Source organism: Pongo abelii, chromosome 5, assembly GCF_028885655.2.
Source record: "Pongo abelii isolate AG06213 chromosome 5, NHGRI_mPonAbe1-v2.0_pri, whole genome shotgun sequence".
Classification (NCBI taxonomy): domain Eukaryota; kingdom Metazoa; phylum Chordata; class Mammalia; order Primates; family Hominidae; genus Pongo; species Pongo abelii.
Window position 1 is genome coordinate 62,344,986 of NC_071990.2, and position 18,945 is coordinate 62,363,930.

An 18,945-nucleotide genomic window follows, 5' to 3' on the forward strand; every position below is an offset into this window, starting at 1 on the left:
ACACACACACACATATATATACACATGCACACACACACATATATATATATACACATGCACACACACACATACTGAAAATATACCCCCTCTCTCTGCACTCCTCACAGTGCATGGCATACTAGTTAAATCCATAACTTTATTACTGAGAAGAGGATCTTTAAGCTTTAGAATGTTACTGTAATTTAAATAGTATTTTCTTTTATTCCTGAGAATAACCGATGATATATATACATTACCATGCCAGTCCCTCTTTTGCTGCTGAAGTCTAGTTTCTAAATATATTTCAGTACATTGCACTATTAACCATTCTTACTAACTGTGAGAATGACCACATTATAATGTAAAAAGGCATCATCTTGCTTCTAGATATGAGAGAATATTCCTGAAAATGTTTGGCAATGCATAATTCCAACATATGATATGTTCGTGCCCCTACACCTACCACAGTTCTGTCACATACTCCTTGCCTATGTTTAAAATAACCGCAAAGTGATTTCACGAATGGGTGTAATATGTTTCTGCCATGAAAATAAGAAAGCGAAAACAAGAGGTCCCCAAATAGAACAGCCTTATGAATATATTATTGAATTAATGAGTATCTAAGAATGTGCAGGAAAAATTGCACCTGTGTTACCACTAAAAGCAATATTGGCAAGTGCTTGCTGAATGGTAATAAGTCCAGAGTTGTCTATGTAACCATAAATAGGCATTATATGATTCTCTAAATACAGAGAAGCCTAATACTAATTACACAAACCGTTGCCACCTGCAAGTTACTTATTTAGTGCCCTTCAACACAGCATGAGAAAACTTACAGCATCTAGGCCTGCATATTTTGATAATATCCTTGATGAGGAGGCATCTGATCAGGCCCTTTTTTGTTGCCTGACCTCGGGCAGTTTAAGTAAGCATGCTGGCCTTTAGTATCCTCACTGGTAAAATGAGGCTTAGATTCCAACTGTGGTTTTCAAATAACCCTCTTTGGAGCTCTATGGCTTCTGAGAATTCTTTAGAGGAATGACAAAAATAAAAGAAAGAAAAAAAGAATGAATTTCAAGTACTTTCTTCCAAACGTTAATATTTATGTTGCCTTAGAAACCTGTTAACTGTTTTGAGCTTAAGTATCCCTTCCAGTTCTATAATTATAGAAATGAATCCACGTAGGTATTGAGATAAAAGCTTTTACATGTAAGATCTTTTCTGTAATAAAGTGAACTGGGCTTAATGCAAGGGTAGCAAGTTTATCTAAATAAAGAATTTTTGGATAACAGATTATTGTTGCTCATAGAACTTAAGGTTGATAATGTAATTCTTATAAGAAGTGACCTGTGTTTTGCCACATTTTGGTGAGGACATCATCTAGATTCTAGAGAAAAGGTTACTCTCCTTGTATCACTAACATGCACAGTTACTAGCAAATTGTTAATCATAACAATTCAGTACACTCTCTAAACAAAGAATATTATAAAATATGTTTTATGCAGTGGGTTTCTTTTGTTGTAAAAATATGTCTGGTCTAAAAAGATGTCTGTACTTTGCATGAGGACTAGTTTTAACTGAAATCTTATCCTAACTATAACTTGTCTATGTATGGGTTTAAGGAGAGTAGTCGTATACCCTTTATTTGTAAAACATTTCTTTTTTCACTTATAAAATCATTTTCCTCTGATTCTGAAATCTATCCTGGCTTATAAAAGTGTCTTTCTAAAGCTTCAAATTCCTCAAATAAGAAGTAGATTACAAATAAGAAGAAAAGAACAGAAGAGGGTTAAAATGTAATTTATGTTGGAAAAATGCAATAATTTCATCAGATGGCATTTTCAATCCCTTCAGTATGCTGTGGGTAACAGACAAGACCAGTGAAATTGGGTGAAATTATTATATGAATTTGTGTATTCAAATTTTATTCTGAGTTAAATAAAGATAAATACTAGTTGGAGGCTGTAGAATTCTAAATGAGAGGTGTGTTTCAAAAAAAAAAATATAAAATCTCTTAAAATTTTAAGATGTTATTATTCTTGGTATAAGAGAGCAACTAAAGTTTCCATATTATAGAAGCCAAGCCCTAAAATTCTAAGGTTCAGAACAGGGAAAATGAAGAAAAGGAATGAAAGACATCTGAGAAATAGTAGCAATATAAAAGGAAACAGGTTTTGGAAAGTTACAATTGACTTATTTATGTATATAGAAATAACATAAGTGATTGTCTTCTCTCTACACATGTGTGCATCTATATATATAATATCATGCAATCTTGGTGACTGATTAATTAAAAATGGTGCTCTTACCACCATCATCATATATCAATAATTCATTATTGAACTCCTATGTTACTTGATTGGGTCATTTAAAGAAAAGTTTCTTGTTTGCATGAATAAAGTAAAGAGCTGATTAGTTAAAAAAAAACTGCATATTTTCAGACTCTTTCAAATGCATTTAAAAAAAAATCCCATCATTTTATTTCAAGTATGGGCTGATGAGAAAAGAGCAACACCCGAGCATATCTTGGTAAAATGCTTGAATTCTAAGTATAAGGTGAAATACAGCTCTCATTCAAAAAGACCAAGTTAAGTACACAGAAGAAAGCTCACATGCAACACTGGATGCAGGAAGATGGTAACCTAGCATTTAGAGATTACTGAGAGAGAACACTTCACTGTGAGAACTCTGAACACATCAAAGAGTCCACTGAGCTAAAAGGAAGAAAGTCATTTGAGGATATGCAACAATTCTACTGGTCTATCATTCACATATCCCATCAGGGGAAAATATTTGAAATTAAGACTCAAACCAACGAGGCCAACCAGATTATTACAGGACCAATGTTATGCCTCTCTTGCTCTACATTCACATCACCTACCAGTCTCATTCTCCATGACCTTTTCACAAAGCTCTAGGAGCACTAAAAGCTGGAGACTGTACAAGGAGATGAATGAGTATAACATGCCCTCTTCCCACTGCTACTCCCCAAGCTGTAAATTTGTTCTAAACCTGTGGGAGGAGAAGAATTTTGTATTAGATTTGAAATGGCAAATATAAATTGGAAATAAGTGGGCTTCCTAAAACCTCAAATGCCTAAATTGAGACTCTTCTTATAGAAGAAGGAGTAGAAAACTATGTTATTTGTTCAAGCTGCAGTTAAGAATAAGAAGGGGAGAATGACAGTTGTTAAAAAAAATAAAGCCAAGTCTTATTTGTATCACATTGAGTACAGACCATCCAGTAAGCCATTTGTACTTGTATTTTAAGGCATTGTTATATATACATCCTTACATACACTATGTAGAAAGACTGGCGTGGAGTGAATGGGAAGGGAGCAACAATAACAACAAAAATACTAAAGATGAGATAGAAGTCATATTTTTGGTACAACAGGGATTCTCCGAAGTTTCCTGGCTATCTAGTTTAAATACCATCTGGAAGAATCAATACATTTTTCATTGCAGCTTGCTGAGTTTCAAAGTAGTAAAATGAGATCAGTTAATCAAGGAAGGGCAATTAAAAAAATGTTCTATGTTATTTAGCTCTTTAAAAAGTAAGAATTAGTTGCTAGAAGTTGAAGATACATTTCAGAAATACATAATTTTGTTAAAAAAAATCAGTTTTAAAATATGCTAAACTCTGGAGGTGTTTCTTGGTGTATTTTAAAGTATTCACTGTGAAATAGAATCTTTGCTGTGGGTCATCAATATTTCCAGGAGGCTAATCGAACTCTCTTTCTCTCTCTCTTCCTCTCCCCCTTCCACTTTCTCTCTTTTTCTCTGTCTCAGTAGATAAATTATGCTTGTTTGTATGGTGGTGGTCTTTGCCAGCAATTCATTTTCGTTGACCCTAGGAATATCACTTTCTGTTTGATCAGTGTTTCCTGCTCTATTGTTGCCACCATCCTTCCTTAAACACATTACTATCCAATCTGGTTTCCCATTTCCAGTAGCTCTCAAATAAGTCTTTATAATCTTTTATCTTTTACATTTTGGAAATAGTTTTCTGGTTCTTAAATTTTACCAGGTCAGTGGCTCATGTAACATACCTTGCTAGAATTGTGCCTGGCATATATTTGGTGTCCAGAAATATTTGTTGTGTTAATTAGTATGATCTATTCACCTGTTTCCAATTCTTTTCTCAGATAAAAATTATAAACCTTATTTAACAGATTCTGATTACTGAGCACCTTTTCTGCTCAATCTCCAGTAATCATGAGTCTTTATGGGTCGCATTCATCTAAAAGCTATTTGCTGGTCAGTGTTGACATATGATTATTATGCCAACTACTTCTTTTATCTGTCTTCCAAGTTATGTCAATCAATTAGCAATGATACAGTAGTCCTGGAGTTCAATAATAATAATCATGATTCTTACTATTATTCTATTGTAAGAACTAATAAGAATTTTAGTTTTGTTCTAAGTTGAAAGCTTGTATTATCTATTACAACTTATCAGATAAGAAGAAATACTCCATAGATGATTACAGATGTCTTCCAAGAAAATCAGACTATTATCATAGTGCTATAGCACTATAGCAATACAGGAAATATTTCTGAGCAAGTAATAATTACATAAATACATGTGGATTTGTGCTTACTGCCATTAGCTACCACACTATTAGAATATGATTAGTTACAAGAAAGAAAAGGGAATTAACTGGTTTTGAGACAGCAATATGAGGGAACTCTTGACAATATTTTAACAACCACAACAATGAAGGAATGAAATCTGGGTTATGGATTCTGCTTCCCTCTCTGCATTGAACTTTGTTTTTAAATTCTGTAACCAATCATTCTCTTGCTTGTAGAATATTATTGCTATAAATGTTGAACTCCTGCCATCAGCCAGTCAGAATGTATCTGCCATCTCTCACCTTCTAGGTCTTGCCATTAATCAGTTACTTTTGCTGGCTGGTGGGGTTTAGTTGAATACATTGTTTTCCCTATATATTCACCTGTATAAAAGACTGATCAGCCCGGTGTGGCGGCTGATGCCTGTCATCCCAGCATTTTGGGAGGCTGAGGCAGGTGGGTCATCTGAGGTCAGGAGTTCAAGACCAGACTAGCCAACATGGCAAAAGCCCATCTCTACTAAAAATACAGAAATTAGCTGTGCATGGCGGCATGCATCTGTAATCCCAGCTAAGGCAGGAGAATCACTTGAACCTGGGAGAAGGAGGTTGCAGTGAGCTGAGATTGTGCCACTGCATTCCAGCCTGGGTGAGAGAGTGAGACTCTGTCTCAAAAAGAAAAATAAAAAATAGACTGATCAAATTTTCACTTTTTCTCAAATTATAGCATCAATTTCAGGGACACATTTTTATATGTATCATCTTCTAAAACTTTATAACTTTTTTTTAGTGTACGAAAGTTTAGATCTATCTACTAGACTGAAAATTCTGCTTCCCTTTTCTATTTTTCCTTACATTTACTTACTTCCCAGTATGATTGCCGTTAGTAATCAGTGGCATTTTCCAATTTCAGAACTAGGATTACAGTGTTTGAAGAAGGGAGGCAAGAATATCCTCCATTTGCTTTTGCCGTTAAGAAGAAAAAGGTTTTACTTTTTCTCCATAGTCAGGCTCTTGGTAGGTTTCCCAGATGTGTTACCAGTATCTCAAACTTGAAATGAGATAATACACCCTAATTCCCCCATTTCAAGAATCACAGCCATCACTAAGACACACATCCAACTAATGCAGGAAAGAAAAAACCTGGAATGATATATATTTTTTCTGTCTTAAATTGACTTAAAATCTTATATATGTGTCTAGTAACAGATACACACATACACACACACGTTTACATAAGTATAAAAGTTATATATATCTTTTCTTTAAATTATACAGACCTCTAGTGATAATCACTAAAGACTTAAGCCTGGCATGGCAAAATTTTTCAAGTTCTGTCAACTCTGCTAATATTGTAAGGCTGTGCAGCATGCTGTGTTGGGAAGATTCTGGGCCATGATGGGCCAAGGTAGAAAAGAGAGTCACAATCTCTTAACTATGTCAATAGGATAGTTATTGGAAGAGGTAAAAAAAGCAATCTATTTGTTATCCACGACCTAATCAAATTATCTGTGCAAAAACTCCTCCTTTCATCTTTTTAATGAAAGAATATATAAACACATAATGAGCAGAATTTCATTGAACACTTCATAATTTCTAATTATGAGACAATGTACGTTTCAGTCATGAGTTAATAATTAAGCATTAGTAAAACTTATTAATTCAATTGAATTGAAGGTGAGAATAAGCCAATTTAGGAAAATAAAACAGTGTTATCATTTTGAAGTAAACTACTGACAAGGATTAGAAATAGGGAAGTTGTATTCATGGTCCTAGGTAGTATTATTCACAAACTATGGTGTAAATGTCACCCCCTAGAGTTGCACAAGACATAACTCTCACAACCATATGTGGCAATCCTGGTGTCTGAACTATGAAAGAACGAAATAGTATAGAATACAATAGTGGCAATACTTGCTGACCTCTTTATAGAATATAAAGAGGAGAGGAGTGCATCAACATTATTGAAGCATATATTAGTTTAGGATTTTATATCCTGTTTCTCGTTACTCATCAAATAATTTATTTTACAATTCTAACCTGTATTTTTTAGATAAATAATCAAATATAATGAAAACTTTAATACTTCACTTCCCAAAAGTACTAGAGATTTAAAATTAGCAATGTTCAAATTAAAGGTGTTTTATTGACCCTTGACACTCTACTTGTTTTGAAAAGACTACAGTGTGTCTGGGCGTGGTGGCTCATGTCTGTAATCCCAGCACTTTGGGAGGCTGAGGCGGGTGGATCATGAGGTCAGGAGTTCGAGACCAGCCTGACTAATGTGGTGAAACCCCATCTCTACTAAAAATACAAAAATTAGCTGGGCATGGTGGCATGTGCCTGTAATCTCAGCTACTCGGGAGGCTAAGGCAGGAGAATCGCTTGAACCCAGGAGGTGGAGGTTGCAGTGAGCCGAGATCATTCCATTGCACTCCAGCCTGGGAGACAGAGAGAGACTCCATCTTAAAAAATAAGTAAATAAATAAATAAACAAATAAATAAATAAAGACTACAGTGTGTGAATGGAGACCAACGGGCTGGAAATTTTCCCCAGGGCAATAATAATTCTTTTGTCTTCAGCAATCCACTTAAAATGCTGAAAGTGGGTTGTTTACCAACATCCTAAAGCACTCAGACAGCTCACAAGGAGTTCTATGTTCTAAAGTTGGTTATCTTAGACAATTACAACCCTTGGACATACAGCAGGTTGAGTAAATTCCGGATAACATACAAGAGGTAGAAGAAGGTAAAAAGTCCTACCATGGAAAATTACTCCCTTTCGTAGAAAAACAAGATGTCAGTGGAATTCCAGAGTCTTGCCCTATATTAGCCTTCTTTGTTGTTCTAGCATGCCTCTTACTGCCTAGAATTATTCATCTACAACGTTTGCAAATGTTAATATATAGAAACGTTAGTATTTCTGTGGGCTTTAATATCAAATATCAAAAGAAACTTAGATCACCAAGTCATTTCATAGAATAAAAAAAATTGGCAGTTCATTTTTGCCCCTTGCGGTTCTCCCATTCTTTGCTTTCTGCTGATGCAAGCAAGGCAAATGGGATAAATTTATGACTTTCATTGATGGGAAAATTTACTAATAAAACATTGAGAGACATATCAGAATAGCCGTCATGACATTTATATTCTAGCATAGAAATCAAAGATAAGCAAGATGCACACACACACACACACACACACACACACAGATATAAAATATCTGAAGGTGATAGGAGCTATGAGGAAAATAAATAAGTGAAAAGGACTAGGGTATAATGGAACAATGAATTATAATGTTAAATAGAGCGGTTAGTGATACTATGTTCAAAATATAGTAAGACTGCATGATAGAAGGTAAAGGGGGCAGCTACTTTAGACTGTGTGGTTGGGGAAGAGTTTTCTACAAAGCTAACATTTAAGCTGACAGCTGGATGCTAAAGAAACAGCCATGTCAACACTTTGGAGAATAATCTTCAAAGGTGCTTAATGAGCAGTGAGCCTGGACTGTTGAATGAACAAAAACCAGCATGTCTGAAGCGCAGTGAATAAGAAGTTAGACACACAAGATGAAATCATAGAGGTAGGCATGGCCAGGTCACACCAGCCATGATAATATTTTCATTCTTCATCTGCGTCTGTATATATGGTGCATCTTGACTGTGGGGTATTAGCCCCCAGATTTTACCTGGATAGCTATTTTATCCCCTGCATCACTCCTCATGCCTATAGTCAGCCATTCCATCATTCCATCAGTCAAACTATCAAGTAAATATTTGTTGTGCTAGGCATGATGCTAAGATGGGGATACAGTGTTGGCCAAAAGGGATACTGCCAGCCAGCCCTATCCTCACACAGTATATATTTCAGTGGAGAGTATATAAATGAAATAATTACAAGAATCATTATGTTTAGGAAGTGAGCAAGTGAGATGTATTACTGACATTTCTAATAAAGGAGTGTTAACTTAGCCTACAGAGTAGGATATATACATACATATGTGTGTATATATACATATCAATTAATAACTATGCAGAAAGTCATCCCTAGATATTTGTGTTATATTTTCTGCAATATATTTAAACCATCCATTAATATTTTGCTTTATAATTTTCTAAGTCCTTTCAAATGCATTACCCCATTTAATATTCATCATAACTGTGATAGAGGCTGGTCAATGATAATTATCTTCATTTTAAAGATGAATAAACTGAAGCTTTGAGAATTTAAATGACTTGAAGTCATGTAGTATGTTAGTAATGTACAGTCCTAGTCTCATTTCTATACAATGTATGCTACCAGAGGTCTGGTCTGAACTAAATACAGTAAAATTCCTTACTCAATACAGCACTAGGCATTTAGTTTGGAGGCAAAAGGAAAATAAAACATAGCATCCCCATTCTTAATAAATATGAGATCTAGTTAGGGAGATGTTCAGATGAGCATCAGACAATAAATTGTGCAGAAATTCAGTGTGCATATGAAGTTAAGGAATAATCAGAACAGTCTGCAATTATTCTATAGCCTTGCCTTGACAGAAATTAATTTTTAAACTGGACATATAAATAGATTATGTGACTAGATTTTGATGCTTTTAAATTCTTGAAATTCTCTGGTTTTATTTTTCTTTTCCCATTCTTAAAATCACTGCCAATCAATGAACCTTACCCACCATTTCCTCTTAGTTTATTGCTTATTTAGAAATCTACAGTTTCTTCATTGTGCAGATCTATCTTAGCTGTGTGCTTTCTCTGTTGAAGACTCTGCCAGACACTCCAGAAAACTTTACTCAGCATTCTCTTCTAATTATCTTATTCCCAGCTCCAAGCCTGATGCCAAGATTTCTATTTGAATGACTTCTTCCTAGAATGCTAAATTGTCAATCTTTAGGAAAGCTTCATTCATTTAACCTTCCTCTATTTCTTAGAAAATCAGTAGAGAATTCTATTCAGTATGCAACCCTGAATTTGTTGCCCTACTAAATAAACATTCTCTGTTGCCCTCACATGGTAGAGTGAGTTTATTTTTCCAATTTTTGTTTAAAGTCAACAGATGTCTGGCTTTACTAATATCGATTATTTTATATTATGTTTTATTATGAGGCAACACCTGGCACACCATCACATGAAAATACATTCGATATGTTTAAATGATATCATTGTCTTATTTCAAATTATTACATATCTGATCTCTTTCCCTTTCCACTATACCAGGAAATACTTTCCCTATTAATTGTAAATTGCAAAAGATAACCTTTCAAGTGATTAAGATGCAATAAAAAAGTATACAACTTCAATTATATATTTCTGTTTATAAACATGTCTTTTTCTTCATGACTATGAACCGATGCATGGCATGACACCAGCATGACAAACATTGATGTGAAACCATTACTATATGGCAACATGCCAGGTCCTGTGTTAAGTGGTTTTGGTATCCTATTTTATTTTAGCTTTGTATCGACCTGTGGATAGATCATTGGTTTGCAATATGAGTTTCCTTTTAAAAAGTCAGTGAAAATCAAAGATGCATTTTAAAATAGAAGCTGATAAGAAACATCTTTGTAAAAAATGAAAGACACTTACAGGAACCAGGAATTTTTTAATCTCTTCCAATGCATGACTCATACGTGAATAAGCTTCCCCAGGTGGAGCAAACACTTCAATTAATACATGAAGCTCATCACTCAAGTGGGCATATTTGGCTTCCCCACTCTTCCTTAGTTCTTCTTCCTGTGAAAAAGGTTATTTTTAGAAATACAAATCCACTCATTTTACATTGATTCAACATTTACTGAGGATATGACAAAGGGGTATAATTTAAGCAAATTTTCCATAAGTAGAAAGAAACCCTTTGAGAAATAAAAATCTGCTACAAGCCATTTAAAGATTTTAAAATCATTTTTGAGTGTTTGAATGATTTTAAAAACTGGCATAATTATCATCTACAGCAGATTTTAATCAGCTAAATGAAAACGTTAAACCCCTGAAAATAAGTCACAGAATTGCCATTAACACTGTAGTCTACATGACTACATTCTGGAAGGGAAGAATTGTTTTGTGCTTGACGTTTAGCATTTTGCAGATTGTAAGTGAAAGATTATTACTGTGTTCTTTAAGAAAACTAGAACTTTCTAGCCACTTTTTGAGAAGTTAGGAACGTTACTTGATCGTGATAAAAAGTAGAGTAACTATACAAGTCAAGGCTTACTTCCAAGTCTATGTTCTCACCAGCCCAGATTATCAGCAAGCCTCATACCCACAGCTTTTCTATCGCTTGCTACCTTTATTTATTTATTTTGTCAACAGGGGAATATTAAAGGGTGGTTGTTTAACATTTTGCTGGCATTGATTCTGCATGGGCTACGTAACTTCTGGTTAACCAATAATACTAGGTTGGTGCAAAAGCAATTGTCATTAATTGCTTTTAATGGCATTATTTTTAATGGCAAAAACCGTAATTGCTTTTGCACCAGCCTAATACATTTTTATTGGAAGAGACTTTTCCTAGTATTGTGCCCAAGCCATTATTGAAACCTGGTTAATTCAGTACAGGTGTACAGCAAATCAATGTGTGATCCATATATTTTGTTAATGTATACGAAGTATTTTATACATATCATCTGTAATCAAAATCATTTTGTACGTATTCACATGTTTCAGATTATGAAACTGTGGTTAGAAGACTTAAATAGCTTCATCCAATTCGGATCCAGACCCAGTTCATTTTGCAAGCAGATTTGCATTTTTTAGAATTTCAAGATGTAAAATGTGGTGGAAAAGTTAACATAAATAACATTAATTATGTTTTATCTTTCTTGTCCCTCACAGAAACAACCAGCAGTTACTTCACTAAATTTCAAAAAATAAAACTAAACATGTAATTCTTGGTTTTATGTAGAGATTAGAGACATGACATGAATAGACCTTACCTGGATTTAAAAAAGAACAAATTTGCTGTTGATGTCATGTGAGTTAACTGTATAACCCATGTTAATGTGAGAGTTTACTTGATTAGAAATGCTCATTTTGTTAAAAGATGAAGGATCCATGAAAGAGATGGGAAGGTATCCCTGCGTTCCTGTATATATACCCTTCACCTACTCAAATCCTTCTGATAATAGCACCTTGCAGCCTGGAAATCCACTCTTCACTTCTCTAAGGATACTTTCAAACTCTACCTAGGACTTTTCAACTTGAGAGCTTTTCTTAGTGCCCAATTATCAGTTTGGGGAGGAGAGGCAACACTGGACTGAATGAAAATACATTCATGAGGTGTAGCAAAGATTTCTTTTCTCTTTGGGTCCTGCTAAGGTGCAAGCTGCTTGTTCATTCTGGGGCCAGCTGGTTTGGGCATACATGCTGAAATAATTAAATCAGAGATTTCTTGACACTGTCCCTTTCTATTACTTCCTATGTTGATTCCCATTCAGTTATTTTTGTGTTACCCTCTCCTTACACCTAGAATTTCCTAGGGAACTGAAATAATTTTCAACTCTGTTAAGCAAAATAATATGGTCATTGAGTGACATTTCCTAGAGTGACATGACTAGCTCATTATGGAGCTCAATAAAATAAAGAAAACGCAGTTAATTGACCCTACTATCCTTGGAAGATACAGTGGTGATCATCATTTGCTACTTGGGATGACCCTTCGGAATCACATCTTCCATAAGCAGTGTGTCCAATAATTTTATAAACCGATAGTGCTCTTTGTAGGAAGATTATTGTGCAGGAAAAGGTTTCTAAGTTGTCAAGTTAAGGATAGTAGCTACCTGCTTTTTGTATTTTTATGAAGAATATATTATAAATTGTTCATAATCTAATGTGGAACACATATTCCTCCTTTGTTCTACTCTAGGTGCTGGTATTTTGCCCTTCTAGATCCTCCTGTGAGGCATCACACCATCACCACCACCACCAGAAATAACTCCTGAAAGTTTAGAATGTTAGTGGGAAATAACTTTTATATTGCATTGATATGAAAAATTGTAGAAGTTTTATAGAAAATACGTCTTATGTTGCCTGGTCAAAGCTGGCTACATTTGAATGGGTTTCTTTATAAAAATTTGTTTTAATAGACTTGTAATCTGAGGGATCAAAATTGATGCCCATTTATCAACTAAGATGGGCCTAAGGCTAAGGACACAATAGTTACTTAGGAGTCCAGTGTTCAGGACCCAGATGGCATGGCAAATTTCCAAATTCCTACCACTACAAGGAAAACTACACCTTAGCTAAACTTCCTAACAATAGAGCTCTCAGGTTGATTTACAACCCAAACCATCACAGCTCTGCAGGACAGAGGACTGACTTTACAAATATTCTTTTCTGATTAGCTATTGCAGAACTTAAGCCAGTTTCAGCCAGCTTATAGGGGCTGCACACAAACTGTCTTTGTGTACTACAGTTCACCTTTTGACATAAAGAGCTGAATTCCATGTCATTTCAATGCTAAAACCTCACCTCAGAGTGAACATAGGATGTATGTTATACACATATTTACCCACTGGGCATACCCTCTCATAAATATGTATAGCTTTTCCCTCAAAACATGCTGAATATGTATAATACAGGCCCTGTGAGGCATAAGACCTAACCTGTCCTTCCCTTCTTTAAATAAAGAGCACCTTAGATCCACACTGGAGAGTTTCTCTTCTCAATTTGCAAGTTAATGCCAATAAAGCTCTCCTTTCTACTATTTAGCCATCCTGGTGGCCTTTCAAATGACAAAATATATATCAAAAGATTACTGATTCAAAACTAGAGTTTGATTTTTCTCTGTTAAAACAACAAAGTTTTCTTGGATTACTGGTCTGCCTTTAATAAGAAATTATAAAACCTTTTCTTTACCTGTTCGGTAATCTGCCTAGAAAACATTCTGTGTCTTATCAGAATAATTTCCTATGCTTTATGTTAACATTTATCACATCTTTAATTATTTATGAGAACCAAGTCCTCTCACTTAAAAAAAAAAAACTGAGTTTTTTTTTAATTTGTCTGTTTGTTGTTGCTGTTTTTCTCTCTGTAAATATGTTACCTCCTATACTTACTTTTGAAATCTTGTATTGTCACTTAAGTAAGTGGATATCTAAAGTATTGTTTCACAGTGACCTGTGATCCTATTTAACACAGTGTTCAATCTTTTGATATTTTTGACAATTTGCAAAAATCAAATTCTAAATGAAGTCTGCTTGACCCCAAACCAACTTAGATTTTTCAGAGAGCTCCTGGAAAATCTCTAAGGATTCATGTTCTCTCACTTTGTAAAAAGAGAGATGTTAAACTAATTAGGTTCATTTGATATGTTAAAATGTATGGGAAGCATTGCCAAATAAGAAGAGATACTTAAATTTCCTTATATTTGTATGGGTAGATTTTATTGTTTCAGAAATTTTATGAAGTTCCTAGGAATTGGTCAATAACCTTGATCTCCCTGATATGTCCTGGTATAATGTAGTCAGTCATAATTCTATGATTTAAATTCCATAAATTAAATATTGTATTCCACAAAAACCACCAAAATCCTTTGTCAACTGTGTTATAATGAATTCACATCAGATATTTAACATGGCCATTTTAAGCTTTTGTCATTCATAGGTAGTTACTATTAATACCAAACTAAGAAGCAAATGCTCCACTCAGATGTGACTGATGACAACAGTGTCAAATTCTTGTGAATTATGTAATTTACCCTAGGTAATGTGATGAAGAAATAAAGTCACTGCAAATATATATATATCTTACTCTGATGCTTTCCTGAAAGCTCTTGGAAGCAGCTACTGGATAGCAGGCTTTGTCTTTACAAAAAGAGATTCCCTCTGAGACCCATGGAAAGGACTATAACAGGTACTCTGGGATGCAACCTTCGGATGTCATTATTTAAATACTTTTAAGAAAAGGGGCCAGGCGCGGTGGCTCACGCCTGTAATCCCAGCGCTTTGGGAGGCCGAGGCAGGCAGATCACGAGGTCAGATCGAGACCATCCTGGCTAACACAGTGAAACCCCGTCTCCACTAAAAATACAAAAAATTAGCGGGGCGTGGTGGCGCATGCCTGTAATCCCAGCTACTCCGGAGGCTGAGGCAAGAGAATGGCATGAACCCGGAAGGCGGAGCTTGCAGTGAGCCGAGATGGTGCCACTGCACTCCAGCCTGGGCGACAGAGCCAAACTCTGTCTCAAACAAAAAAAAAAAAAAAAAAAAAGAACATACCACAAGACTGATTAAGGATTTTCAGAACTATAGTGGAGACACTGAGGAGTTCATAAGACCCCTCATAAAATTAAGCAGAACAAGAAGTAATTATATGGACCTCAGTAGACTAAGAAAGGTTGATTGAAATTTGTTATGGCCTTTGTTTGAAACAGTACTGGTTCTTTAATGTCCTGTTTTCTGAATTTAAGGAACTCTTTTCTCTTTTCTCAAGCTATTTATACTTCATACCATTTGAATTGATGATACTTTTATAAACAGAAATGAAATATTTATCTTTTTCTCTTTGTCTAATTCCTTCAGAATTGGGAAACTCTTATTGAATATTCTTATTTTCATGGCAATACAGTTGCATAAGTCCAATAGGAATGGGAATCTGTTCTCAAAAAAAAAAAATTGGAAACTCATTATATAACCATAGTTTGGACTGGAATGTCATATTTGACAATTATGTGCATCAAATCAGATGTGATCAGGCAGTTTTGAGTAAATAATGTTTTTTTCTCTTTTTTTTTTCTTTCTTCCTTTTTTTTTTTTTTTTTTATAGTGACTAAGTCTCACTATGTTGCCCAGGCTGGTCTCAAACTCCTGGGCTCAAGTGATCCCCTAACTGTGGCCTCCCAGAGTGCTGGGATTACAAGCGTGAGCTACCACACATGGCCATAACTAAGACTGACTTTATGGAGCCACTGCTTACAAAGGCCTCTTGGGAAAACTGGCCTGATACCTAGATTACAGAGTTTCTAGCCTTTAAGATAAGTAACAAAGGTCACTTCTGGATGGGCTTAGGATACTTGGGATAGTCTGGGGACCTCGAGAAGAGAGGAATTCACCAAAATTTATAGGATAGGTTCTGCAGGTGAAGTAGGGTGGTTGGTTCTTGGCTTGGTTTCATAGCATTGAGAAGGCTTTTAAAAGTCCAATCTGAGATTCCTTATGTTAATAAAAAACTCCAGCAGAGGAAACTTGAAAAGATCCATGTGGTCAGTTATCATTATTGCTTCACTTAGGTTATAATCAAGCCAAATCAAATGTAATCAGGACTTGTTTTGCAAACAAGAATAATTTTCCTTTGATTATCATTGATTAAAAATGAGGTGTACTGTAAAGACAAGATTTATATTTCAATGGAAAACTATAAACCACTCTTACGGGTTATTAGATTCTAATCTTTATTGTTTTTTAGCTACTTGCATCTCTTTGTAAACTGGGTCCTACCATCTTCTTAATTTTGTCATCAATTAACAGTTCCACTTTTTCTACCACCCTCCTCACTTGGAATCACTGAGAACTAAAACTGCCACTTTCCCAAAATCCTGTAACAAAAGCTTTCTGAATTCATATAAACACCAAAAGATTTATTGCTGACACAGTTTGGGCCACTGAAAAATTTCACCAGAACACTTGCACCTTCCATGCTGTGCTCCAGAAAATAACCATGACTACAGCCATACCACTTCTGTTCTCACTTAAGATACTTAGAGCTCAACATCAAGAACTCTTCTCAGTGGGCTATACTATGAAGTTAAAAACTGGATTTATCCTATGCTTCAATCATTAATCTTTTTCTGTTTCCCTTTTACAGATATCATATTTCACAATTTTTAACCTGAAATTTCTCCCCAGAGCAATCAATCTAGCTTTTTTTGTGAAATTTCTAGGGAAGTTTCAGATGGGAAAAATGTGGAGACCCATTTGGAGCCCCAGGGTTCACACAAATGTTATTTTAAAGTGAAAACAGTTGAGCTAAAGAAGCAGAAAAAAAATACGTTCTGAACATCCATAATCTTACTAAAACAGAGATTTACCAAAGTCAGCTACCACAACCCCTGACTCTGGAGTGGTCTCCAGTCAGGGAGGCTCTGGCCTTAGGCACTAGGACATTCCAAAATATTGTGTAAACAAGCCTTATCAGAACCGTCCATTCATTAAAACCTGAAAACTTCCCTTCCCTAAAGTTTGGTATACAAACTTTATCTCCGGCTATTCAGTGAACTACTCAGTACTGAGCAACTGCCACATGCCTGTGTAAGTAAATTTTGTCATTTCCTCCGTCAATCTATTGTCTGTTAACTTGCAAGCCTCCAACTGGACCCAAGTTAGAATAGGAAGTGTTTCTGCCAACATTAAATATGCATATTCAGTTATAATTCATTTTAAGATAAAAAAAACTACGCGATTAAAGTATGCACCACATTACATATTTGTTCTGCAATTATAAGCACAAACACAGGCTATGTAAATAAACAAACAATAGAAGGTTGTAATCCAAAAGACTATTGTGGTGCTCATAAATCAGGATAAGTAACCTTTTTGACAATAGCCTCTCCCACCTAGTCCCTCCTATGGCTTGTTACCTTTCTGGATAATGGTTATGGGCAGTTGCATAGGTTCTAATTAGGATATTTCAACTTTAGGAGAATCAATAGCTGTATAAATATAATGCTTACTCTTTTTTGCCCTGAAATCAACCTTATGAATCTTTACAGTCCAAAGAGAAAGGTCCCAAAGACTGGAAACTTTTTAGTAATATGGGTTAGCCTCAACTGTCATGATTTTAAAGACCGAAATATTTTATTTATTTTTTTTACTTCTCTCTGTGTATTAAAACAAATATTTCAAAACTCAAATTTCAATATTTCAAATATCAACCTTTTCTGTAGAGATTCTTATATAGCCCAGGGTCCAGCAAGAGCCTTGACCAGAAGTTAAAAGCTGCCTTAGAACTACTAACTGTGGGAAACTGCAGCAAGTAGTTTGCTCTTGTGGCTCCCAGTTACTTCGTACGCAAAAGAAGAGGAGGTAACCCAAGAGGAAATTTTCAAATGTTGCTATAGGGAGTCACAGGGGTTCCAGAAAACACTTCAGGGACCACCTTGGATCAAAATGATGATCCTTTCCTATGCATTCAATGACATCAGCTCAAGTTGGACCTCGTTATATGTAAAAATTTCAGGTGAGACGATAATGTTCTGCAAGTCCAATAAACCAAAAACAATAGACAACATTAGACATGATGATGTCTCAGGTTTCTCACAGCTTCAGTAGTTTATGACTTAGCACGTGACTTCCCTTCACGGGCATCCTGATACTTAGAACTTCAGTATTAGAAAATACTATGATCCAAATACAGTGTCTTCTATGATACATGACCAGCAAAATTAAAAATAAATGACCGCTTTTATGTTATTATTTAAGCATCTACAATAAAGTCTTTCCTGAATATTTTATGTACATATGTAATTTAATGTTTATAGAACCATAGAAACATTGGGTGGATTTTGGAAGCACTAGAGTATAGTGGTTTTAAAAAAAATGAATTTTGGAGTCAGATAAATCTAGATTTTAATTAATAGCTCTGATATTTATTATCTGTGATGTTTGAAGAAAGTTGTTTAATTTTTAAGCTTTAGCTTCTTAATCTGTAAAACAGGGAGACTGCGGACCTCTCATGAAAAGATGAAATGAGGTAACATACATAAATCGCAAGTACAGTGCCTGGCATACTATAAACACTCAAATAAGATTAAAGTTTTTCTCTCAGAGAAGCTAAGTAACTTGGTTGTGTTTATTCAGTTAGTAAGGGGTTTGAAAACGGTCTGCCTTATGCCAAAGCCACACTTTTATGTTAATGAATGTTTATTCTGTACATTAAATTCACTTGAAATAATATAACTACAAAAGTTTCCAAATTAAATTTAAATAAAATTGAATGTTACTTTGGTATAAGGAAGAGTGTATCAGTTTGATATTGGTTTAGTTATTAAGTTAATTTAAATGTGTAACTTTAAGGAAATATATACTTGAAAATTATTTTAAACCAAAAAGCTCAAGCGTTTTAGAAAGATAAGGAAAAATAAACATCACTATATTTCTTAGTCTGGTCAGGTTGCTATTGCAAAATACCATAAACCGAGTGGCTTAATCAACAGACATTTATTTTTCATAGTTCTGAAGGCTGGGAAATCAAAATCAACATGCCGGCAGATTCCGTTCCTGGTGAGGGCTCTTTTCCTGGCTTGCAGAAAGGTCACCTTATTTTTGTATCCTCCCACACATGGCAGAAGAGAGAGGGCTCTGGCACCTCTTCTTACAAGGGTACTAATCCCATCATGGGGGACTCCACCCTTATGAACTCATCTAAACTTAATTACCCTCAAAGGCCCCACTTCCAAATACC

General features: G+C 35.0%; 1 protein-coding gene across 11 annotated transcripts in view; it reads right to left on the minus strand.

Annotated features, from left to right (window-relative positions):
- Nucleotides 1-18,945, minus strand: part of KHDRBS2 (KH RNA binding domain containing, signal transduction associated 2) — a 651,287-nt gene that overhangs the window by 316,072 nt on the left and 316,270 nt on the right. For 10 of the 11 annotated variants that reach the window (XR_002915471.3, XR_008526227.2, XR_008526228.1 and 7 more), the window contains exon 4: nucleotides 10,138-10,284. The exons of the other annotated variant lie outside the window; for it this stretch is intronic. Coding sequence is in view for 3 of the 10 variants with exons in the window: in XM_024248863.2 (XP_024104631.1) it covers nucleotides 10,138-10,284 (147 nt within the window). In the remaining 7 variants the exon portion in view is untranslated. The remainder of the gene's footprint in view (nucleotides 1-10,137; nucleotides 10,285-18,945) is intronic. 11 annotated transcript variants of the gene reach the window in all.